Source organism: Aedes aegypti, chromosome 2 (genome assembly GCF_002204515.2).
Source record: "Aedes aegypti strain LVP_AGWG chromosome 2, AaegL5.0 Primary Assembly, whole genome shotgun sequence".
Taxonomy (NCBI): Eukaryota; Metazoa; Arthropoda; class Insecta; order Diptera; family Culicidae; genus Aedes; species Aedes aegypti.
The window spans coordinates 446,530,417-446,553,055 of NC_035108.1; the positions used below are offsets into that span (position 1 = coordinate 446,530,417).

A 22,639-nucleotide genomic window follows, 5' to 3' on the forward strand; every position below is an offset into this window, starting at 1 on the left:
AAAGCTGCTTCTAGGGACCATCATAGTAACCATGAAATTTTGTTTTTAGTATGGTTCCATGAGTCGATATTGAATCATGGAACATCGACTCATGGAGGTATCACTGTATTCAAAATTAAATATTAATTTATTGTTATTTTCACGAATGATTAGAGCAACCGTAACGGTGCGCGACTAAACTAAATTACATAGCGCAGTATCATTACGCTGATCCGTACCGGGCGCTGCTAACCAGGGTAGCAAAATGACAGCGCTGCTTTCGGAAAGCATCGGGTGAGCAAATTTAGCAGCGCGATAGTTGCGCTGCTATTCGATTTGAATTATTCAAGCATACGGTGTGGGATATGAAATTCTGGTTGGAGTTTTGGAAATCTGATGCATGATGCATGAAGTAGAAATTTCAAAATTTTGGGAATTCGGGTAAACCTTCAAGATTTTGATAAGAATACAGGTCGGACTCGATTATCCGGAGACTCGATTATCCGGGGACTCGATTATCCGGGGACTCGATTATCCGGGATTCGATTATCCGGAATTTTAGACTCGATTATCCGGAATTTGTTTTTCGATGTTCTTGTTTTTCAATTTTTATGCATTAATCTGAAATAATTTGGTATTGCAATATACAATATGAATGGTTTTGCAGTTTTGAACGTATTTAAGAAAAAGGGGGTTTGAAAAAGTGGTTTTTTTGTGTATGCTGGTCAAAGTTTGGTTTTTCTTGTAAAGACCCCTACTGTTCCTAGAAATAATTTCTGGCTACGCCACCGCATTATAAAAATAAAACAACAACAAAAAGATAATATTTAAGTTCTTTTATCGAAGATTTCAATTTTTTTCTTAGTGATTCGATTATCCGGAGTGAAAAAAAAAATCGATACTCCGGATAATCGAGTCCGACCTGTACTAGGTATCTGATGCAATTATTGGAAATCTGATAGAAGTTTATGAAATATTCGAAAATCCTCGTAAGAATTTATCGATTTCGGAGAATTATGGGATTTTGGGATTCCGACTGGAATCCTTAGAATTCCGACTGGAATCCACGGGATTCCGACTGGAATCCTTGAGATTCCGTTTAGAATCCTTGGGATTCCGCCTAGAATCCTTGGGATTCCGATTGGAATCCTTGGGATTCCGACTGGAATCCTTGGGATTCCGACTGGAATCCTTGGGATTCCGACTGGAATCTTTGGGATTCCGACTGGAATCCTTGGGATTCCGACTGGAATCCTTGGGATTCCGACTGGAATCCTTGGGATTCCGACTGGAATCCTTGGGATTCCGACTGGAATCCTTGGGATTCCGACTGGAATCCTTGGGATTCCGACTGGAATCCTTGGGATTCCGACTGGAATCATTAGGATTCCGACTGGAATCCTTGAGATTCCGACTGGAATCCTTGGGATTCCGACTGGAATCCTTGGGATTCCGACTGGAATCCTTGGGATTCCGACTGGAATCCTTGGGATTCCGACTGGAATCCTTGGGATTCCGACTGGAATCCTTGGGATTCCGACTGGAATCCTTGGGATTCCGACTATAATCCTTTGGATTCCGACTGGAATCCTCCGAATTCCGACTGGAATCCTTGGGATATCGTCTGGAATCCTCGGGATTTCGGCTGGAATCTTAGGGATTCCGGCTGGAATCCTCGGGATTCAGACTAGAGTCCTCGGGATTCTGACTGGTATTCCAGTTGCAAAATTCTTATAATTCCAGTCGGAATCCCAAGGATTCCAGTCGGTGATCTTATCAAAATCTCTTTCCCATTCTGATCAGAATCCCGAGGACTCCAGTCTGAATCCCGAGGATTCCAAACGAAATCCCGAGGATTCCAGTCGGAATCCCGAGGATTCCAGTCGGAATCCCAAGGATTCCAATAATCCCAAGAATTCCAATAATCCCAAGAATTCCAATGGGAATCCCAAGGATTCCAGTTGGAATCCCAAGGATTCAAGTCGGAATCCCAAGAATTCCAGTCGGATTCACCATAATTGGGTCTTAAAGCCCTGTCCCAATTTTAGTGCCAAACGCTTAAGTTTAGGCCAAAAACACATGTTTACTCAATTTTCTAATGTTTTCCGTTGGTTTAAGCCCAAAAAATTTTTTTTTAGATTTTGTCACATCCTTTGGCATAAACTCAAATTTTGGGTGTATTTTGTTTTCCGTGTCCCTTACAAAATGTCAGATAGGAACAACCCCAGTGGCCGAACTAAAACCCCTGTGGTGTTTTTGTCGACTAAGCGAACGTCAAACATGATCTTAAGTGTCAAGGTTCATTTACGGACCCAATTTTTAAATTAACGTTTAAACATGATATAGCCGTAATTTGAGCGGGAAAAATTGCTAAAGTAGTTGCAGTAAGATGCTCTTTCGTGTTATTGAATAAAAACAAGATTTTATTGAAAATTTTAGGACCCAAATTGGTCAAATTTGCAATATTTCTTGTAAGATTTACAAGGATTCCGGTAGAATTGGTAAGGGTTCCAATCAAATTAGCATCCAATCGAATTCATAAACAATCTCAAAAATTTCCGATAAAATTCTTATAATTCCGCACCAGAATATAATAGATATCCCAGCAGAGTTACAAAAATTCCCAACCTGAGTTGATCACCATTATTTTCACAACTCATGTTAACCCAAAAAGCAACGACCGGTACGGAAACGAGTTACTAAATATGGTAGCCACCGGTGTGAGAATGAGTGACTAAACTAAAATGACAACTCTGGGGGTGATCATTTTAATCACCCAAATAGTCGCCCCCGTTAAAGATGCTCTTAGACTTCCATGACGAAGTTGAGAAGCTGCCAATAATGTACTGATGGTACATTTTCAAACACCATCTACCTTTCATCCCTGATTTCAGTCACTACCAGCTAGTTTTGACTCTAGAACATGACGATGACTGTAAACATCGGAGGACCAGCTGATTTTGTTGTGTACACAATACCAGCTGGTGAGTCGAGAACAAAGAAAAAAATCGTAAACATTGGGTGATATCTCGCATAACTTCTGATCTCGCCCTAAAAGCCATTGGTAACCATGTGTGTAGCTCGTTGTTTCTGAGCATTTGAATGGATTTTATTGCTATTTAACAACGCTATGGGGAAGAAAGGTTCATTATCTACCTGCCCGTGATGTTGGATTGGATGCTTATTCCTTCTTTTGCTCAGAAACAACGAGCTACACAGGTGGCTACCAATGGCTTTTAGGGCGTTATCTCAGAGTATGCGAGATATGAATAAAAAACGTTGAATTTTGCTACATGTAGCATCCACCTAAAAACAAAATCCACAAAGTTTACTACACTTTTGGTATGAATAAAAAACTTTTCGAACATGTACGATTTCGTGATAGAATTGTTCATCTAGATTGAAGAATGGAATTATAGATCTTTAATCTGATATTGGAAAATCGTAGAAAACTGCTTGTTAGTAGATGAAAAACCGAATTTAGTACTATACCATTTAATTCCACTAGAGTTTGTATCCTTTGATAGATACGCGTATTTCGACCTCAACTGTAAGGCCGTCTTCACTGTCGTGTACTAGACTCGACTTAGTCTTAGCAGAGTTGCTTAATATCAATCATATCAGCTGATGGCTGATGGTTTAAAACTATCACTATCACTTGCGAGCTATCAATATCACTTTGATTTGACAACCAACAGCAGTGATGCACATCGCACTCTAGATCATAATCACTGCGGAATGAGTGATCACGTGGTAATTATCCATGCTATTACTGTTTTTCAGTGACCAACAAATAGTTTCAACCTATCTGCAACACTGTCAAAAATATCGTACTGATAAATTGCCATTTCAACTGCTTAATTTAAGGCTAAACTTAACCCATCAGTGATATCTATAATCTATCGCCATCAATGCCCTTGTGATGGAGTAGACAACATGATATTGATATGATGTAGATTGATCCGAATTGAATCGCAGTCAGCCTGTACAAATCAGCAAATTTTAAGCGTTGATAGTGACAGCAAGCAACTCTGCACTGAAGACGGCCTTACACTGAGAACAGCGTTGCAGTTGAAAATACTATTAAATTAAATACACAACGCCACTTGATTTGTGCAGACTAAATTTGCATTTATTTCAAATATGTTGTGCATTCAATTTTACCACGGTGCCATTTCGATAGTAAAAATTACTATATCATGGTTAACAACTTGCAGAAAGCCAGAATCGAACCGAGGATCTTGGGATTGTCAAGCGTGAACGCTAACCGCTCGGCTATTGATGCGGTTAGATTGAGAGGGACCAAAACGCAAATGAAAAGCGTTCTTGATAGCTCAATCGTGATTGGAATAGTAAATTTAAAAACTTGTTCATGGTTCTCATTACTTCAACGCTTGTTTCAGTGTACAGTTGAGGTCGAAATACGCGTATCTGTCAAAGGATACAAACTCTAGTGGAATTAAATGGTACCGTAATTCGGGGTGTAGTTGATCAGTGAGGAGAAGTTGATCATTCATGTACCCACATGTATAACCTGTTAAGAGAGCTATGATACGATTTCAATCATCACCATTTCTATGATGTCGAATTACCTGATAGTTGTTCTTATTATTTCTAAATTTGGTTTGACATTGAAAATAATTATACCATGGAAAAACATATTTTTTATAATATGTTTGGTGAACTGTTGAAGGGTTCTCCTCCAAACAATCGACTATTGCCAAGGCTATATAAAGATACCATTTAAATAAACTGTTACATACATTCCAGATATGTTCTATGAATCCAGTTTTGAATTTGCATTGATTATAAAAAATCATTTTCAGAGAAAACAATGTTCTTTTTGTGAGCGAGTTGCTAATATCAAAGAAAATTGCATACCTTTAGGCGTTTACTGTTGTGTATTCTGTAATTCACAACATTCAATTCTAAAATTGACCGATTTATCAACCAGTTGTAAGATTTTTGAGACTTGATTCAGATTCAGTGACCCCAAATTGAGTACATGGCAAATCTCTTTACTCTAGGAAATCGATCGCAGTAATTGATCAACTTTACCCCGGAATCAAAAACTCCACTTTTTGATTTCTAAAAAATGTTTTTATTATTATGGTAACATTTTGTCAAAATGTCGTTTGTATAATTGTATAACGTTGATTAACATCCAACCAGTATAGGTTTTAAAATTATTTGGATGAAAATACATGTATCCTACTGGGAACCATAGAGCAGAATCGCTTAAAAGTGATCAACTTCACCCCATTTTACGGTATAGTACTAAATTCGGTTTTTCATCTACTTATAGGTATTCTACTAAACAGCTCGAAGATTTATTATCTGCTTGTTAGGTTCACTTAAATTCTACCAAATTTCTCAATAGAAATTCACTGAAACTTAATTTGATTTTCTAGTGGAGAGTTTTCTCAGTGTACTTTTTTTTGCTTTTTTCGTACACTGAGAACAAAAGTACCTCGAGTTTTCTTTACTTTGGGTACTCAAAATTGTTGTTAATAGAATTTATTAATATAGTAAAAACAATAGGACCCATTAACAAATTTCATTACGCTGAAAGGAATGGGTGGGTGTTGTCCCAGCTCATACAAAATTTGTAGAAATTCCATACAAAAAGGTTGCTTTGCGTTGGGTGGTAATGGAGTAATTCGTAGATTGCATACTGAAAGTTGTCATGTTGGTTACTTTATCACTCTTATTCCAATTGCTTATGGAAAACTGTTTCGGAAAAAATAGCAATCCTGAAAATAGCAAGTCTGAGATGGAAAAACATGACACTTTCCATTGCCGGCTACGCCCATCTTCTCGGTTACGAGGAAAGGGAAGGATAATGATGGTATGACATCTACTTAAAGAGAGGCCAGCGACTCACCAACGCCCTCATAGATGTCAAGGAGTTGGATATAGTGTAGGGCAATGGTCTAGGATTCACTATAAGCGAGTGATGCGACCGGATTCAAATCAAGTGTATGTACAGTTGAGTATATTCAAGCATGTGCTAGAATATGGGCGTAAGTCGCATGATCGATTTCTCTTCATCGATCCTCACTTATGTGAATAAAGGTGGCAAGATGCAAGTTCGTTAGAATTTTTTCACTTCAGACCGCTTGGCAGCGATACAATCTTGCGTCCCAAGGTGAAAAAATGCTGACAAATTAGCTTCTTGTCACTTTTATTCATAGAAGAGAGGATCGACGAAGAGAAATCGATCATTTTGCCTAATTTCAAATGCTCACAACTTTATGAAAAATAGATGAAATTCAATGCATCCGGAAGCAGTCGACGGAAAATTTGGTCTTGTTTCAGGAACTTGGCCACCGGACACCGGAGATGTTCCAAATTTTGCAAGGTCATGTCCAAATGGCATTTTTTCTGTCGCATGTATTTTTGTGCGATGGGAAGTTGTTTAGGTGTTTACAATTTTCCTAGAGTCTAAAATTTGCCGGCAAACGCATTAAAATTCGTTTGCATTTAATTTCTTCAGAAATATGACTATTTCCGTAAAACTGGTTCCAGAAAATATGGTCAGTCATGTTTATATTTCCAATCATGTATATATTATCCGGAGCTACAGTCAGTGACATAAGTTAGTAACCAAATGCTGTTTTTCCATACAAAATGCCCCCAAGTTTGGGGTGCTGTATCTCAGCTTCTGGTAATCCGAGTTGGCTGAAATTTGGATGATGAACCACTGACTAATGATGAACTACAAATAACTCAACTGTTTATGCAACGGAAATTCATATAACTTAAAACGAATTAATCATAAATATTGAAAATGAAATACGGTAACTTAACTTGAGCCTTTCGTAGAGATTTAACGTATTCAACACAAGACTCGCTGACCACATCGAAATTGCCGGCAGAACCGGTTCTGCTTTGTGTAAAGTAAAGGGCGCGGTTTTGAGCCATGTTACAATACACCCGATTCTGTTTTTGCACGGGGGATGCGTACCGTGCAAAAAAAGTTTTTAGTTCAAAATTTCAAAAACCGTGCAAAAAAGTATCATAATTTCTCGACGTTTCATGCAAAAATAAGGTTTTGGCGAAAAAAAATGTATGGAAACTTTTTTCCACGGCCGTGTAAAAAAAATCCGTACAAAAACAGAATCGGGTGTATTAAGTACATGACGCTACTGTTCTTAGGTTAAAGCTATAAAATATTCTTTATTATTAAATTAAATTAATTGAATGTATGAATGATGCTGAGCATCAAACAAAATGTGCTCGCGATAAATTTGTATCACAGAGAATTTTTACTAAAGAATTATTTACTTTTTGCAGGCTGATCTATATAGAGACTGTTATGCCTTTATTTTCCATTATGGGACAGCACTAGTTTGATTTCGTTTCGCAATGTTTTCGAACCAACTGTTTAATTTTATGTGCGCATATGAAAATATACATACAAATATGTGTGGCCCGCCAAAAAAATTTTTGTAGGAAATCTATATGAGGCACTTATGCTTTTATGGGCAGTACAAGTGTGAATAACATGTTTTTATCAACGTTGGGAGTGACGTAGCTAAGAAAGTTAATGTCACTCCATGCGCGCTTGTTTGCCAGGGATGGGGCACAGGTATTTCCACCTTATGTCCTAGCTAGTGAGCTTTGGTTTGAGTGCCATTACTCGCTCTCTGAAACGAGAAGATTATTTAACCCAACCCTATGATACAGAAGTAGCCCATATTGCATTGAAAATAGCAGTTTAATCGGAACGAACTCACCAAAGCCATTCGTTTGTCCTAATGCCGAATAAAGTTGCAGTGTCTGCAAAAAGTTTCAATCATTTTGTTGAAAACTGATCCGCTTCCTCTGGATGCTCCCACATTTTAATTAACGGAATTTGTGCGTCGTCGATAAAGCTCACACAATAAAAAAAGCAAAACTTGGCATTTCCTTTTGATTTTGAATATTCTTTAACTTTGTGTAGCACAATGATCATAATCGAATGAGGTTTTGTCACTTTTTTTTCATTTTTTTAAGAAAGCACTGACCGCCACCATCAGATTTCATAACCGTAACTAATATGCTTTCTCATTACAATTTATCTGAATCACACTTTTCACTATAGAAAAATATATCCGGGTGACAGCCGAAGCACCAGCGGAATCACGTAAAATCTAACACACTGAACACCACAAGACATCCATGAATCCAATTTTCGCAAAAATAAAACACCTTTATCACATTACGAAACTTTTGCAAGAACATTTGCAATTGGAACGACACCATCGGCCGATTATATTTTGCACCAGCCGAATCAAAAATGCAGTAGAAATTCCATAAAAAATGGTGTTACAAAAGGGCATGAGACGCATAAATCAATAACTAATTACTGAGTCATCAGATTTGAAAACGGTCTTCGACAAAATTTTAGCTGACAAATGTAGCTATCTAACATTATCGGCGTAGCTCTAACCCTCAAGAGCACAGGGGCAAACGCTATGACCGATTGAGTTAATTGCTTGCTTTTCCCATAGTAATTCCCATACAAACTTTGGAGGGCTTGTGCAGTTCCAGTTTTTACCCAAATAAGCTCAAATTTTGAGAAGACACTCTGTATTTGATCTAGAATCGAATGAGCGGTGTAAGGCAAAATGATTTTTGAACCACCTTATTGGGACAGTTATGCTTTCATGGGCAGAAGAACTCTGTATCAATATTTAGATTTTCATACGAAGCAGGCTAAAATCATATGATTGGAACGAAATTATTGATGGGTCAAAATGTTATGCTCTTTTCCTATGCTTTGCATAATCCCTCTATAGCACTAAACCGAATAGCGTCTTGCGCTTTTTCACTAGCGTTTCCTTTTATGTAGGGGAAAGTGGGGCAGTTTGGCCACCTTAAGGAAAAATCGATAAAAGTGCTGAAAATATTAAGAATTTTTCGAATGTTCGAATGATTTCCAACAATTTTTAGATGAATACACTAGATCCGCATGATTACCTTGGTCTTATAAAGTTCACAGATGAATGATTGATTTTTCAAAATTTGTCATTTTTCGAGTCGATTTTTTACTGATGGGGTGATATGAGCACCCCATTTTTGATTGCATTATTATTTTATTTTGTTACTACACTTGAAAGTTATTAGTATTTATAAACACTCCGTGCAAGAAGATGATTTTTTTAGGAACATTCTAACAGTCAAATATCATTATTCTAAAATGATGAAATTTAAAAAAGCCATTCGGGGCAATATGGGCAGTTTTTTCGAACATCATTTATTTATTTTTATTTGAGTTTCGAACACTGACTTACAACATGCCTATTGCTTTATTTCCTCATCAGCTTTGGGGTTGCATGTTATTTCAGATGAAATTCAAAGAATTTATGCAATTTCAAGGGGTGCTCATTCCACCCCATTGGCCAAACCGCCCCGACTACCCCTATATGTTAAACATAATGTCGGAAGTAGTGCGCTGTATACATAGAGCATCTGATGATCTATACTGCGCACTACTTGATCATTTTCAAACTGAATGAGATAATTGAGGGGGTGTGAAAAAGACAAAAATCTACCCTTGAGAAAATCGGCTCTGAAGTTTTTTAGGAATTTTGCACCACATGCAGATTGCATGAGAGCCGAAAAACAATACAAACAGTATCTTTTTTACGAATAATTTAATTTTTCAAAATGGACTGAAAAATAGTCTACAAGTTCTGTTGGAAAACTTAAAAATAGTGTTTTTGTTTTAATGTACCTTATATTAAAACAAAACACTATTTTTAAGTTTTCCAACAGAACTTGTAGACTATTTTTCAGCCCATTTTGAGAAATTAAATTATTCGTAAATCAGAAGTAACTGGGACCTAAAAAAACAGTTCACACAAATTGTTTAATTAATCATTGAAGTAATTCTTTTTGTTCTAATTCAGCAAAACATTCTGCAACAGCTTTCTGAATATTTGAGTTTTGGGATCCAGCCAATATCAACATTTACAAGCAGTTAACTATTTTCGTAACTACCACTTACCAAATTCGCTGGGATACTGCATGATCGTCCACTGGGTTTTCCGGACCCATCGAACCGGTTGTATCCGTTGATGGCGGTACTGTTGTCGGAACCGAGCTTTGCGTTGCTGCTGGTGTTTCCTCGGGAATTACTTCTTTTTCCTGAGAAGGCTGATGTGTCTCCAAATGGCGCCGTAGATTGTTTTTGTGACTGTAGCTACAGTTGCACAGGTGGCAGCGATACGGTTTAACGCCTGGGGAAATATTCGAACGGAGTATAAGAGTATATATTGAGCCGTCAGTAATTAATTAATAAGTTAATTAATAGGTCGTTCTCCATTATGTGTGGGCCAAAGTTTGCTAGTTTTATCAATATATTGGAAGAGTTGGTTAAAAATGGTGGGCTCATTTAGTAACATTTACCTGATATTGCATCAGCATTCATCTTCTGTTTGAAAAACAACTCTTGATACTAAATTTGGGATATCCGGAATTAGAATATGCTAACTAATTCCTAATCAATTCAACATTAAATTAAAAAAAAGTATGTCCAAAAACGCTAAATTATTGGCGCAATTGCATAAGAAATCTTCGAATATCTAACACGGGGTCAATTCTATAGTGAAAGTGTTTCTTAGATATATCTTAGATATATAGATAGATCCCTATAGGGAAGTACCCAAGTAACCAGTAAGCACGATAGGGCAACGCAATAGCAGCATTATATGCGTATATAGCATAGTCATTTGGTGTATGACAGCTTCATATACACTAATGTCAGGAAAGACGAAATACCGTGCCATTGTAGGGCCAAGATGTAACCGTGCTTTTCCGCTAATGCCAATATTAGACCATGTGAGAAACGTCAGTTGTTTTCGCCCGATTTCTTGTTCTCCGTGATTGACATCATAAATATACACGCAGCGAACTGGACTATCGAATTTCATACATTTTGCCTTATGAAAGGTGGAACGATTACTGCAATACGAACGCTTTATGTATCGTTTTAGCATCACTCCACATCAAGGCGTCGATAGGCGCGTGGTGTACGCTCGGGCCTATCGATCGCAAGGTTCTTGGTTCGATTCCAGGTTACCGCGTAAACGTTTTTAGTTTTCAAATTCTGGTTTCATAAGGCAAATTTATGAATTTCAACCCTATTTCTTGTGGCGAATTTTCATAAGGGGTTCCAATGTTTATCGATAGTCCATTTGCCTGAGTGTATCGATGTATATTTCATACTAACCTGTGTGAGTACTTTCGTGATCAACTTGAAATTTCTTTCGTACGAAAGCTTTATCACAATGACTGCATTTGAACGGTTTGATACCTGAAAAACAGATAGAGTTCTAAACTATTCAAACAATTTGGAACTTCCATGGAATATATGCCATTATGGTTACCTGTATGTTTACACTCATGCTCCAATTTCAGCCTCTTAAATGTAAAAGTTTTATCACAGTAACTGCATTTAAATGGTCTTATACCTAAAAATATCTTGCATTTTAATATCTTTATAATTTATTACAAAATTACGTTTACCGGTGTGAGTCATTTCATGGAATTGGCGAGTGGTGTAGCTAGAAAACGTCATCGAACAGTGTCGACAGGCGAATGGCCTTTCCCCGGTGTGCAACCGCATATGGTTGATGAGGTTCGTCTTTAGCTTGAAACATTTCTTGCAGACCTCACACTCGAACGGAAGCGGTGCACTTCCGTGGTCATACTCGTGTGTGATAAGTTGACTCTTCTGGTTGAATCCAACACCGCACGTTGCACAAACGAATGGTTTCTCATTGGAGTGACACCTCTGATGGACCTTCAAAGCGTTGCTACCAGAGAAATACTTCTTGCAGATTTCACACTGGAACGGTTTCTGTTCGGCGTGATTCATCTCGTGGAATATGAGAACGTCCTTTGTACGAAACTTCAGTCCACACGTTGCACACTGATGGCCCATGGGCTTCGAATTGCGTTTCCGATGCCTGCGAAGGAGTACCTCTGTGGCGTATCTATTGTAACATACCGGACATTCCGCTGATTTTTGTGCTGCTTCTTCCAACTTGTATGTCCTTCTGTGCAGTTTATGACTTTCCTGACTGTGCTTTATGAGAAGTTCTTCGGAAGGAAATGCTTTTGAACAACCCTGGACACAACACAGGATTTCACCATACTCTTCTTTCATCTTGTCTTCGATAGTTTTGGGATGCTTGTAGGCATGCTTTCGTCTGCTTACAGCACTAATGAATCGAGACTTACATTGAAGGCACTCGTACAATTTCGTTAAATACTTAAATTTCTTCTCATGCTTTTCAAACGCTTTGGCCTTTTTGAACTTACGCTTGCATATCTCGCAAAAGATCGTATCCGTTCTTTTGGCGGCAAACTTCTTATGATCTTCAATGTGCGTTTCGTATTCGTGCTCAGTCTCGAAATATTGGTAGCATCGACAGCAGACAAAGTTGATCTCGGGTAGTTTGACAATCTCAAACATTTCCAGCTCTTTCTCGTCCAGAACATCATCCTCATCAACTTCAGATTCGACATCGCTTTCAAGCTTGGTCTTCCGTTTTTTCTTGCGGAATGGTTTCTCTTTTTTCTGTCCGACAATAAATTTATCATTTTCCCTTCCTGATTTTTTGATTTTTGCTTTTATAACACTAAGCATATCGTTGTCGGAATCTGTTTCCGATTTGGGTTCAAGGGAAATCGGTTCAACTTCTCCATCATCGAAATCGCTTGTTTCTCCATCAACTAATTCTGGTTTGACTTCGATGACTTCAAACGACAGTTTTTCCTCTTTCAAAGCGTAATTGCTCCGTAATTTGGCATCGGAATTTTTAACTTTTTCGATGAAAGCGTTGACCATTTGGACATCCTCAAAACAGGGCTTACAAATTTTGCTTGGAAGACCATCGTTCTCTGAAAACTACATTGAAGTACTTATAAGCAAATGGTGCAATAAAAATCCTACCTCAACTTACCTGTACAGAACAGCTGTTAGCAAGTGTAGTCGCAATAATGGTGTCATTAATTTTTGAAAATATCGAAATCGAATTCTCATCTTCGTGCTGCATACATATGCGGCAGATGTTCATAGTAGAGCCCTGCAATGGTAAAGATGATGGATTTAATTTCGACCAACCAGTGTAACAATTTCTACAAAGATCTTTGTCCAACCATTGCAATTGTCAAAGATTCCTATACAGGGTGTCTACTCATTTACAGAAATGAAATTCCCTGAGATTTCCAGGTTTTTCAGGTTTAAAAAAAATCCAGGTTAAAACAAATTTCCCAAAATATATGAATAGTTAATTTTTCATAATAAAAAACATTTTTTTTTTCAAATGATATCTTTGAAAATTAATTCAAATTTCAAAGTATTTATAAAAACAATAATTTATTTTGTTCTTAACGTGAAAACAATGGGAAACAAATAAAAAAAATGGTGGTTTTTATTTAATTGCCACGAAAATCAAATATGTTTATCAAATGATCTGAAAGTACCTTTAATTATCAATGTGATTTATGGTTTATTCTAGCCCACTTCTAGCTTCTAGCTTCCAGCTTCCAGCTTCTAGCTTTTAACTTATAGCTCTAGCTTCTAGATTCTAGTTACTAGCTTCAAGCTTCTAGCTTCAAGCTTCTAGCTTCTAGCTTCCAGCTTCTTGTTTTTAGCTTTTAGCTTCTGGCTTTTAGATTCTAGCTTTTAGCTTCTAGCTTCCAGCTTCTAGCTTCCAGTTTCTAGCTCCTAGCTTCTAGTTTCTAGCTCTTAGCTGTTAACCTTCAGCTTCTAACTTTTAGCACCTAGCTTTTAGCTTCTAGCTTTTAGCTCCTAGCATTAAGCTTGTAGAATTTAGTTCCTAGCTTCTAGCTTATAGCTTCCAGCTTCTAGCTTTTAACTTCTAGCTCTAGCTTCTTGCTTCTAGATTTTAGTTACTAGCTTCAAGCTTCTAGCTTCTAGCTTCCAGCTTCTTGTTTTTAGCTATTAGCTTCTGGCTTCTAGATTCTAGTTTTTAGCTTCTAGCTTCCAGCTTCTAGCTTCCAGCTTCTAGCTTTCAGTTTCCAGCTTCTAGCTTCTAGCTTTTATTTCCTGGCTTCTAGCCTCTAGTTTCTGGCCTCTAGCTTCTAGCCTCTAGCTTCTAACCCCTAGCTTCTAGCCTCTAGCTTCTGGCTTCTAGCTTCTATATTCTTGCTTCTAGCTTCTAGCTGCTAGCTTCTAGCTTCTAGTTTCTAGCTTCTTGCTTATAACTTCTAGCTTCTAGATTCTAGCTTCTAGCTTCTATCATCTATCTTCCAGCTGCTAGCTTCTGGCTTCTAGCTTCTGGCTTCTAGATTCTAGCTTCTGGTTTCCAGCTTCTAGCTTCTATATTCTAGCTGTTAGCTTCTAGCTTCTTGCTTTTAGCTTTTAGCTCCTAGCATTAAGCTTGTAGAATTTAGCTCCTAGCTTCCAGCTTCTAGCTTTTAACTTCTAGCTCTAGCTTTTTGCTTCTAGATTTTAGTTACTAGCTTCAAGCTTCTAGCTTCTAGCTTCCAGCTTCTTGTTTTTAGCTTTTAGCTTCTGGCTTCTAGATTCTAGTTTTTAGCTTCTAGCTTCCAGTTTCCAGCTTCTAGCTTCTAGCTTCCAGCTTCTAGCTTCTGGCTTCTAGCTTCTAGCTTCCAGCCTCTAGCTTCTAGCTTCTAGCTTTTATTTTCTGGCTTCTAGCCTCTAGCTTCTAGCCTCTAGCTTCTGGCTTCTAGCTTCTATATTCTTGCTTCTAGCTTCTAGCTGCTAGCTTCTAGCTTCTAGCTTCTAGTTTCTAGCTTCTTGCTTCTAGCTTCTAGCTTCTAGATTCTAGCTTCTAGCTTCTATCATCTATCTTCCAGCTGCTAGCTTCTGGCTTCTAGATTCTAGCTTATAGCTTCTAGCTCGTAGCTTCCAGCTTCTAGCTTCCAGCTTCTCGCTTCTATATTCTAGCTGTTAGCTTCTAGCTTCTAGCTTCTTGCTTTTAGCTTTTAGCTCCTAGCATTAAGCTTGTAGCATTTAGCTCGTAGCTCCTAGCTGCTAGCTTATAGCTTCCAGCTTCTAGCTTTTAACTTCTAGCTCTAGCTTCTTGCTTCTAGCTTCAAACTTCTAACTTCTAGCGCTTCTGGGCTTTTCGAGCTTAAGAAAAAATATTCTTTCCATTAAAATGGGATTCAAATGACGTACCCACAATGTTTTTCTAGAGTACGTTTTTTTTATTATTTTATTTTATTTATTTATTTTTTTTTTTTTTTTTTTTGAGAAAATCAGGTCTGAAATCCTGCTAGGATTTCTGCATCGAAGCCAAATCTTTAATTTTCAAGAGCACAAAACTAGAGAACCTGACATTTATTCGCACTGAAAATTTGATTGATCGATTTGTCACCACCAGCGAGTTCAATTTTCAGCACAAACGGCTGTCTGATTCTCTACATTTTTGCTCTTGAAAATCCGTGGTTTGGCTTCAATGCAGCTTCACCAGAAAGACCTCCTAATTTATGATGAAATTATTCCTAAAATTAAAAAAAAAAGAATCTCCAAATGATGTCCTACAAAACTTTTTAAAGAAAATGCTTGTACAAATTTGGACCGACTCCCTGAAGCTTGAATAATGTTTTGAATAATCCAAAGATATTGGGCCATTTTATTTCAAAAATTATTAGAGAAATGTTTGCACCGCAGCAACAATATTTTGATGATATACTGGAGAAATTCCAAGAGAAATTTCTTTAGGAACCTAATGAGGAATGCTAGAATGGGAATTGGAAATTCCATTCTTGGAAAAGTTTATGATATGACATCTAATTCGAATAATGCATGAGGGATTTTTGGAGCAACTCCAGAGAGTAACCGTGCATGAATATTTGAAAAAATCCTTATGAAAAAGCCTGGAATATATGAAGCATTTCGTGAAAAAATGTCGAAACGATTTGTAGGTTTCCAAAAGCTCAGGAATAAACTTTTGTGGAAGCGTTGGAGTGCTTAAGGATGTTTGGACCAAATTCTGAGGAAATTCCTCTAACCATCCATTGCAAAATCGCTGGTAGCATCCCTGAAGAAATTTCTGAAAATAATCAAGAAGAAATCACTGGAGAAATTACCAGAATTCCTGGAGCATTCCTCGAGATCTGGAAAAAATATCATTGAGAACTTGTGGAACAGTCGCCTAATATGTTTTGTAGGTTTCTCTGGAACCTCTAGCATTCTGTACCAGGATTCACTACAAGCCGATTAAAAAAGTGACTTTAGAGTAATTTTTGATTAAAGTAGAGACTTTAGAGATCATAAACAAAACTGGAGAGTTGCATTAAAATGATGATCAAGACAATAAAAATGCATACCTGAGAAATGTACAAAGTTTATTATTTTTGTACAACAGGCGAAAAAACATTTTTGAACTGTACTTGCCTTTACCAATTTAGAAATCTTAAGTTCTGATCACCTGCCTAAACATTCTTCATGCTGATTAATTAAAAATCGTTAGAAGAACTGAACATGTCAACTAGCGTTTTGATAGCGACGCAGCCGAAAAATTTTTTGAATGAGGAGATTTTGTGTCACAAAAACGACATATTCTTCGTTTTATTACTGTTTCGAAATAATTTCCCTGAGTATAGCCAAAATTCCCTGAGAATTCCAGGTTTTTTCCAGGTTGGATAAAATTCCCTGATAATTCCCGGTTTTCCAGGTTTTTCCAGGTAGTAGACACCCTGCTATAGTAAAGATATTTTTTTCAACTCTAGTCAATATTCTGTTTCTTAACTCGATGTCTCTTTATGCTTGGCGATATTTTCTACAATTGAGGTACGAAGTTTTTCAATAATCAACTTTAACGTAATTATTTCTGAAATTAGTTCAGGGAACTTATTGCACATAAAAAGAGAAACTAAAGGAAGAAGTTAAGACAACATAACTCATAGAATTGATGAAAAGCTTGAATATTTTTGAATGATTGTTTTTTCATAGTAGTTTTAAGAATATTTGTGTATGGTGTTTGTTCGAACCATAGTGCAATGAACCGGCATTGTTTTAATGGAAGATACTCGTCTAAAACTATGCATTGATTTGCATTCAAGGTAGCAAGTAATTTCAACCATAGAAATGGAAGATTGTTAGCGCTATTGTCAAAACAGCGATCCATTTCTCGCATAACTTCTGATCTCGCCCTAAAAGCCATTGGTAACCATGTGTGTAGCTCGTTGTTTCTATGAGTTTGAATGGAGTTACACGTTGTTCAACAACGCAATGGTGAAGAAAGGATCGTTCTCTACCTGCCAGTTGTATTGATTTTGATGTTTGTTCATTCATTTACTCAGATACAACGAGCTACACACGTGGTTACCAATAGCTTTTAGGGCGTTATCCCAGATTATGCGAGATTTCTAGGATGCCTGTTGATACACGTACTTCTGGAGGCCATAGTCGGATACAATGAGACACGCATTGAGACATTACTGATATCAAATGGTTATCTGAAATGAGTTAATACTTCCAAAATCAATGGTTAACACTTCGGTATTGGCACTTTTTGTTTCGTAGAACCTATCAATTCCGAAAGTTCAGTTTTCTTGCCTGCAAACGTTCCACGTATTGGCTGCAATTCCATAATGATTCAAGAACCATGTCCGGTTTTTTGACCGGAATGAAACATTTTTGCGTCCGATATGAAGCACGGCACGCACTTTTATCTTCATCATAGAGATAACACTTTCCGAACCACCCTAGACACTTCTGTTTACCGAGGAAGGTTGGATAAGCCGACAATTGGCAATGCACACTGAAGATTTGACACACTTTGTACCAACATTGTCAAGATTGCTCCACTCACCAAATATTAATAGGAAATTCGGCAAAAAATTTGCAGTACCGATAGAAATTCTATTTAAAATATAATGCAATTCAAGTGTAGCTTATTTTTACAACCGATCGTTGAATAATTTTTGCTCTGTTTTGTTATTGTTATGCTTTTCGTTCAGTCAAAAATCTACACACTGAAATTAAGATACCAAAAAGTATGCAATCATTTACTCATTTATATATTTAAAGATTCAGATGTAAAGTTTTTAATAAAATTGAATGTTGATATTTATAAATGGAACTTATAAGTGGTTTCTTCACCATCGCTTAGGCCTTAAACCTGGTTTAATCGTATGGGTGAACGTGGTTTAAAGCTTAAGCGAAGGTGAAGAAATCGGCCCTTAATGTTAAAGTTGTTACTGGTGCCAGATTTAGGACGGAGAGCGTCTTGACTCCGAATCCTGCCATTTTATGGGCCCCAAAGAATTGGGTTTTTTGACGATGAAAAAGTTACTATTTGTTGTAGCTTGATCGAAAGAGCACTTTCTTTTTGAGTATACCACAATTTTATTGCACTCTGAATTTTGACATCATAAATTATTAATAAAGATTTCAATCTGTAGACTCAATGACATTTCAATTTACATAGTGACAGTTTGTTTCGTCGTCGTAGTTAAATTTGTCGAGGGGTTATTCAAAAGTGATTTCTATACTAACATCAAACGTGTTTTAAAAATAGTTCCAGGGCATGGAAGGTTATGAAGTTTTGGGTTCTGTCCCAATTTTTAACGTAGAATCACAGACAAACATGCGTAACACTAAGTCTGTATGTGTAGTAGTATTTTCTCAGTTTTCTACGGTATAACCTACTCCAAGGATTTCTTCAGGAGTTGATCCAGTGCTTTTTCATTGGCTTCTCAAGAAATTCGTTTAAGATTTTCGTTCACAGTGTATTAAATAAATAATAAAAACCCGAACCTGGAAGTCTCCGCTGTAGCTCCACCATCTCATATTCATATCATTGAAATCACATTGAATACAATCGATAAAAAAGAGATAGAGATTCGTTCGGGAATTCTTCAAGAAATTTCTCGAGAAAGTATTCAGCCCTCCAGAAATTCGTTCTAGAATTTCCTTAAAGCCTTCCTTAGCCGAATGGTTAGAGTCCGCTACTACAAAGCAAAACCAAGATGTCTGGGTTCGATTCCTGGTTGGTCCAGGATCTGTTCGTAATGGAAATTTCCTTGACTTGTCTGGGCATTAGCAAACAAAAACCAATTCTGTTTTTTGACAAATTGTTGGAGAAATGTATATACAAACAACCCGAGAAATTACAGGAAAAATGGCTGTAATAGTTTCTGGTGCGAGTTCCTAAACAAACTTTTCTAGAATCCAAGAAAAATGTACTTGAAAAATTACACAAGTAATATTTGAAAGAGACGGCAGAAGTAATCTCCTAATAAAAATGCTGGGGAAATTCCGAGAAAAACTTCATGAAGATCCCCCGGTCAAATTATTGAGGAATTTATGGAATAAGTTCAAAATAGAACGTTGAATATTTCCACGTAAAATTCATGGAGCATTGAAGGAATCATGAAAAGATGGCTGTAGAAACTCTTTAAGGAATTTTTCTGGTGTTTCCTAGTATAATTCCCGAACATTTTTCATCAATCCTAGGAAAAAAAAGCTTGTGGTTTTCCAAGAGAAATTTTGGATGAATATTTGGTATTTCTAATGTACAAAACAACTGGACAAATTGGAAGAATCTCTAGAAGAAGTCCTGTAAATGTATTCCTCAATAAATCTTAGGAAAATTCTTGAAATTTTTATTTGAAGAAACTGTACAAGGATAAGTGGTGGCTCGTTACATCACTTTTTATTTGTTCAATGAGCATGATTGACCGCCCGTAGTTGCTACTCCGTTATTGCTAGAACAACCATACTGCACAAGGGACCAACGGATGCTATTTGGGATTAGTAATCACTAAGATTTGAATGGATTGGACGAAAATGAAATGGGCGAGGGTTGAATTACAGAATTCGTCTTGGTAAACCGAGCCTTGTTGCCAAAATCGGTAAGACACTGTATATATATATATATATATATATATATATATATATTTATAAATTATATATATAAATATATAAAAAAATTTTATATATATATATATAAATATATAATATATTTTTAATTAATTATGCTTATAATTAATTAATAATTTATATAAATCCATTTTATATTAATATAAATTTATTATATATTAAGTTATTTTTTTTTTCTTCATTTAGGACCCATAATTATATAAATGATTTTCTATTATTATTATAAGAACCATAATTATGTTTTCATTGAGATATATTTATATTTTTATATAAATATTTTATTATTTATATATATAAATATATTATTAAATTATTTATATTAATATAAATTATAATTTAAATATTTAATTATAATATAAAAATTTATATTATAATTTATATTTTAATTAAATATTAATTTATTTAAAAATTATAATTTAGAACCATTCATTTTTTTTACATATAATTATAAAATGAATTGCCTGACGAAAAGGGTTATCTTGATAGGGTAAATCATAAAATTTATACTTTATTCATTAAATTATATTTAATAGAATTAAACTATTTCCAAAAGCTTCAAAAACTTTTGTGCATCGTACACTAAAATATAGATAATATAATATGTATATATATATATATATATATATATATATATATATATATATATATACAGTGTCTTACCGATTTTGGCAACAAGGCTCGGTTTTTATGTTGCCAAAATTGGGATGTTGCCAAATTCGGGAATTTTGAAATGCTTATGTTTTTATCATTCTAATCTCTAAAAGTATCAGAAAATGCATGGCAATTACTACGAATGATGTGAAAAATATCTGGGAGCCTTCTTCCTTCAGTTCAACTTTTGATTCAAAAGCAGATACATCATGTACTGATTATATGCACCATTTGAAAAGCACACTTGTTGTACACAGTACAAGCGTGGTATTACTTTCAGTGGTCATTTGCGACTGTTCAAATGGGCCATTTGCAACTGCGCAAATATGCAGCTTTAAAGCCAGATCATATTGAAAGTAGCAGATTGTGAATACAGGTTCGGTTGAAGATCCTTTTGGGTGGGGTTATTTTAGGGATTTCTTGAACATAGAGCGCAATTTTGGTGACCACACGTCTTAATAGTGATCAAGGTTCTAAGTGGAAAAAAGTGGAAGTTCTTCTAAATTACTTCTTGCTATTACTATCAATGTTATCACGGTTGAAATGTAATGTCAGGTTTTTTGTCGAGACTGGCACCGCCATGCACCCAGAAATAGAGTTAATGACGAGTTTTCAAACATTACGCTCATTTGCTGAGCTTCGAGAAAAATCATGCTGAGAGTTGTAAAATTAATGTTTAGAGGATTGGGGCCTTCCTGAGTCAAGTGGTTAGAGTCCCCAATTACAAAGCAAAGCCATGCTGAAGGCGTGGGTTTGATTCCCGGTCGGTTCAGGATCTTTTCGTACTGGAAATTTTCTTGACTTCCCTGGGAAATAGAGTATCATCGTACTTGCCAACTGGCAACTTTTGGCCTAGAAACTTCTCCGTTAATAACTGTGGAAGTGCTCATTAAAACTAAGCTGAGAAGCAGGCTGTGTCCCAGTGAGAACGTTATGCCAAGAAAAAGAAGGATTGGAAGATATACAGTATTGGACAAAACATTTGCCACTTTTTACGATTTTCCATACAAAATGACCAACTTTTATAAGCCTGATCTCAGTTATTTATTGACCGATTTGAATGAAATTTTCGCAGAACATCAGACATAACTTGAATTTTAACATATATTTTTGAATATTTTTTCCAATCACGAGTTTATAAGTTATAACGGTTTATCTAAAGTGTAATTTTCGACGAAAAATTCAAAACTAATTATCTCAAAATCTGATAGCCCTACACAAAAACTGTCTTGAGCAAACTTGTTTATCTTGTTAAAATCTGCAACTTTGCTGAAGATACCATGAAGCTATTCCTTCAATATGTTTAGTTATGTCATTTAAAAAAATCGTCAAAAAGTTCATTGTAGTAAAACCATTACTGCTTTTGAACTTGTGATTGGAAAAATCACTCAAAAATATATGTTCAAATTCAAGTTATGTCTAATGTTCTGCGAAAATTTCATTCAAATCGGTCAATAAATAACTGAGATCTGGCTTACCAAAGTTGGTTATTTTGTATGGAAAATCGAAAAAGTTGCAAATGTTTTGCCCAATACTGTATCTTGAAAAAAAAAATCATGTTTAAGAAGAAATGGGTGGTGAATTGAAGCAACGCGTCATATGTCATATTCGAACTGAAAATTATTGAAAGTTTTGCTGCCGAAATTTCAAATTTCATTCATTTCATTGCATTTAGTTTTTCATCCAAATATTCTTCTATACCACACTTCAATTATCGCAAGGATGTGTTCAGTAAAACTTTTGACTGTTGAAGATTGGTCTAGATTGCTGGAGATGATTTCCAAATGTCTATATTCGATAATTGCGACAGGAAGAAGAACCATATGAACATAACAACGTCCAAAGATTGGAGAACCATTGGACATCATGGGCTCTTCTTCAACTCACTCTGAGAATTCTTCTATAAAAGTTTTTCAATGACTACTTCAAAACCCATTCTCAACAATTTGCCAAAATTGTCATCTAGTGTTATGAATAAACTTTCTCGATGTTTTTCTCAACAACTGTTACTGTATGCCTACATATATATCCAAAGAAATCACTCATCTTCAAAATCTTTTACGAATTTACTAATCAATGATCACGAAATAAAGATTTTCAGGATCTTCAGGCCGCCACACATAATCCGATTGA

General features: G+C 36.1%; 1 protein-coding gene across 1 annotated transcript; it reads right to left on the reverse strand.

Annotated features, from left to right (window-relative positions):
- Positions 1–9,816: 9,816 nt before the first annotated feature.
- Positions 9,817–17,933, reverse strand: LOC110677155 (zinc finger protein 84-like). Its single transcript, XM_021847975.1, has 6 exons — positions 17,784–17,933; positions 12,936–13,058; positions 11,494–12,880; positions 11,355–11,438; positions 11,198–11,281; positions 9,817–10,205 (listed from the first exon to the last, which is right to left on the reverse strand). The coding sequence occupies exons 2-6, from the start codon at positions 13,047–13,049 to the stop codon at positions 9,970–9,972; spliced, it is 1,905 nt and encodes a 634-aa protein (XP_021703667.1). The 5' UTR covers positions 13,050–13,058; positions 17,784–17,933; the 3' UTR covers positions 9,817–9,969.
- Positions 17,934–22,639: the final 4,706 nt, after the last annotated feature.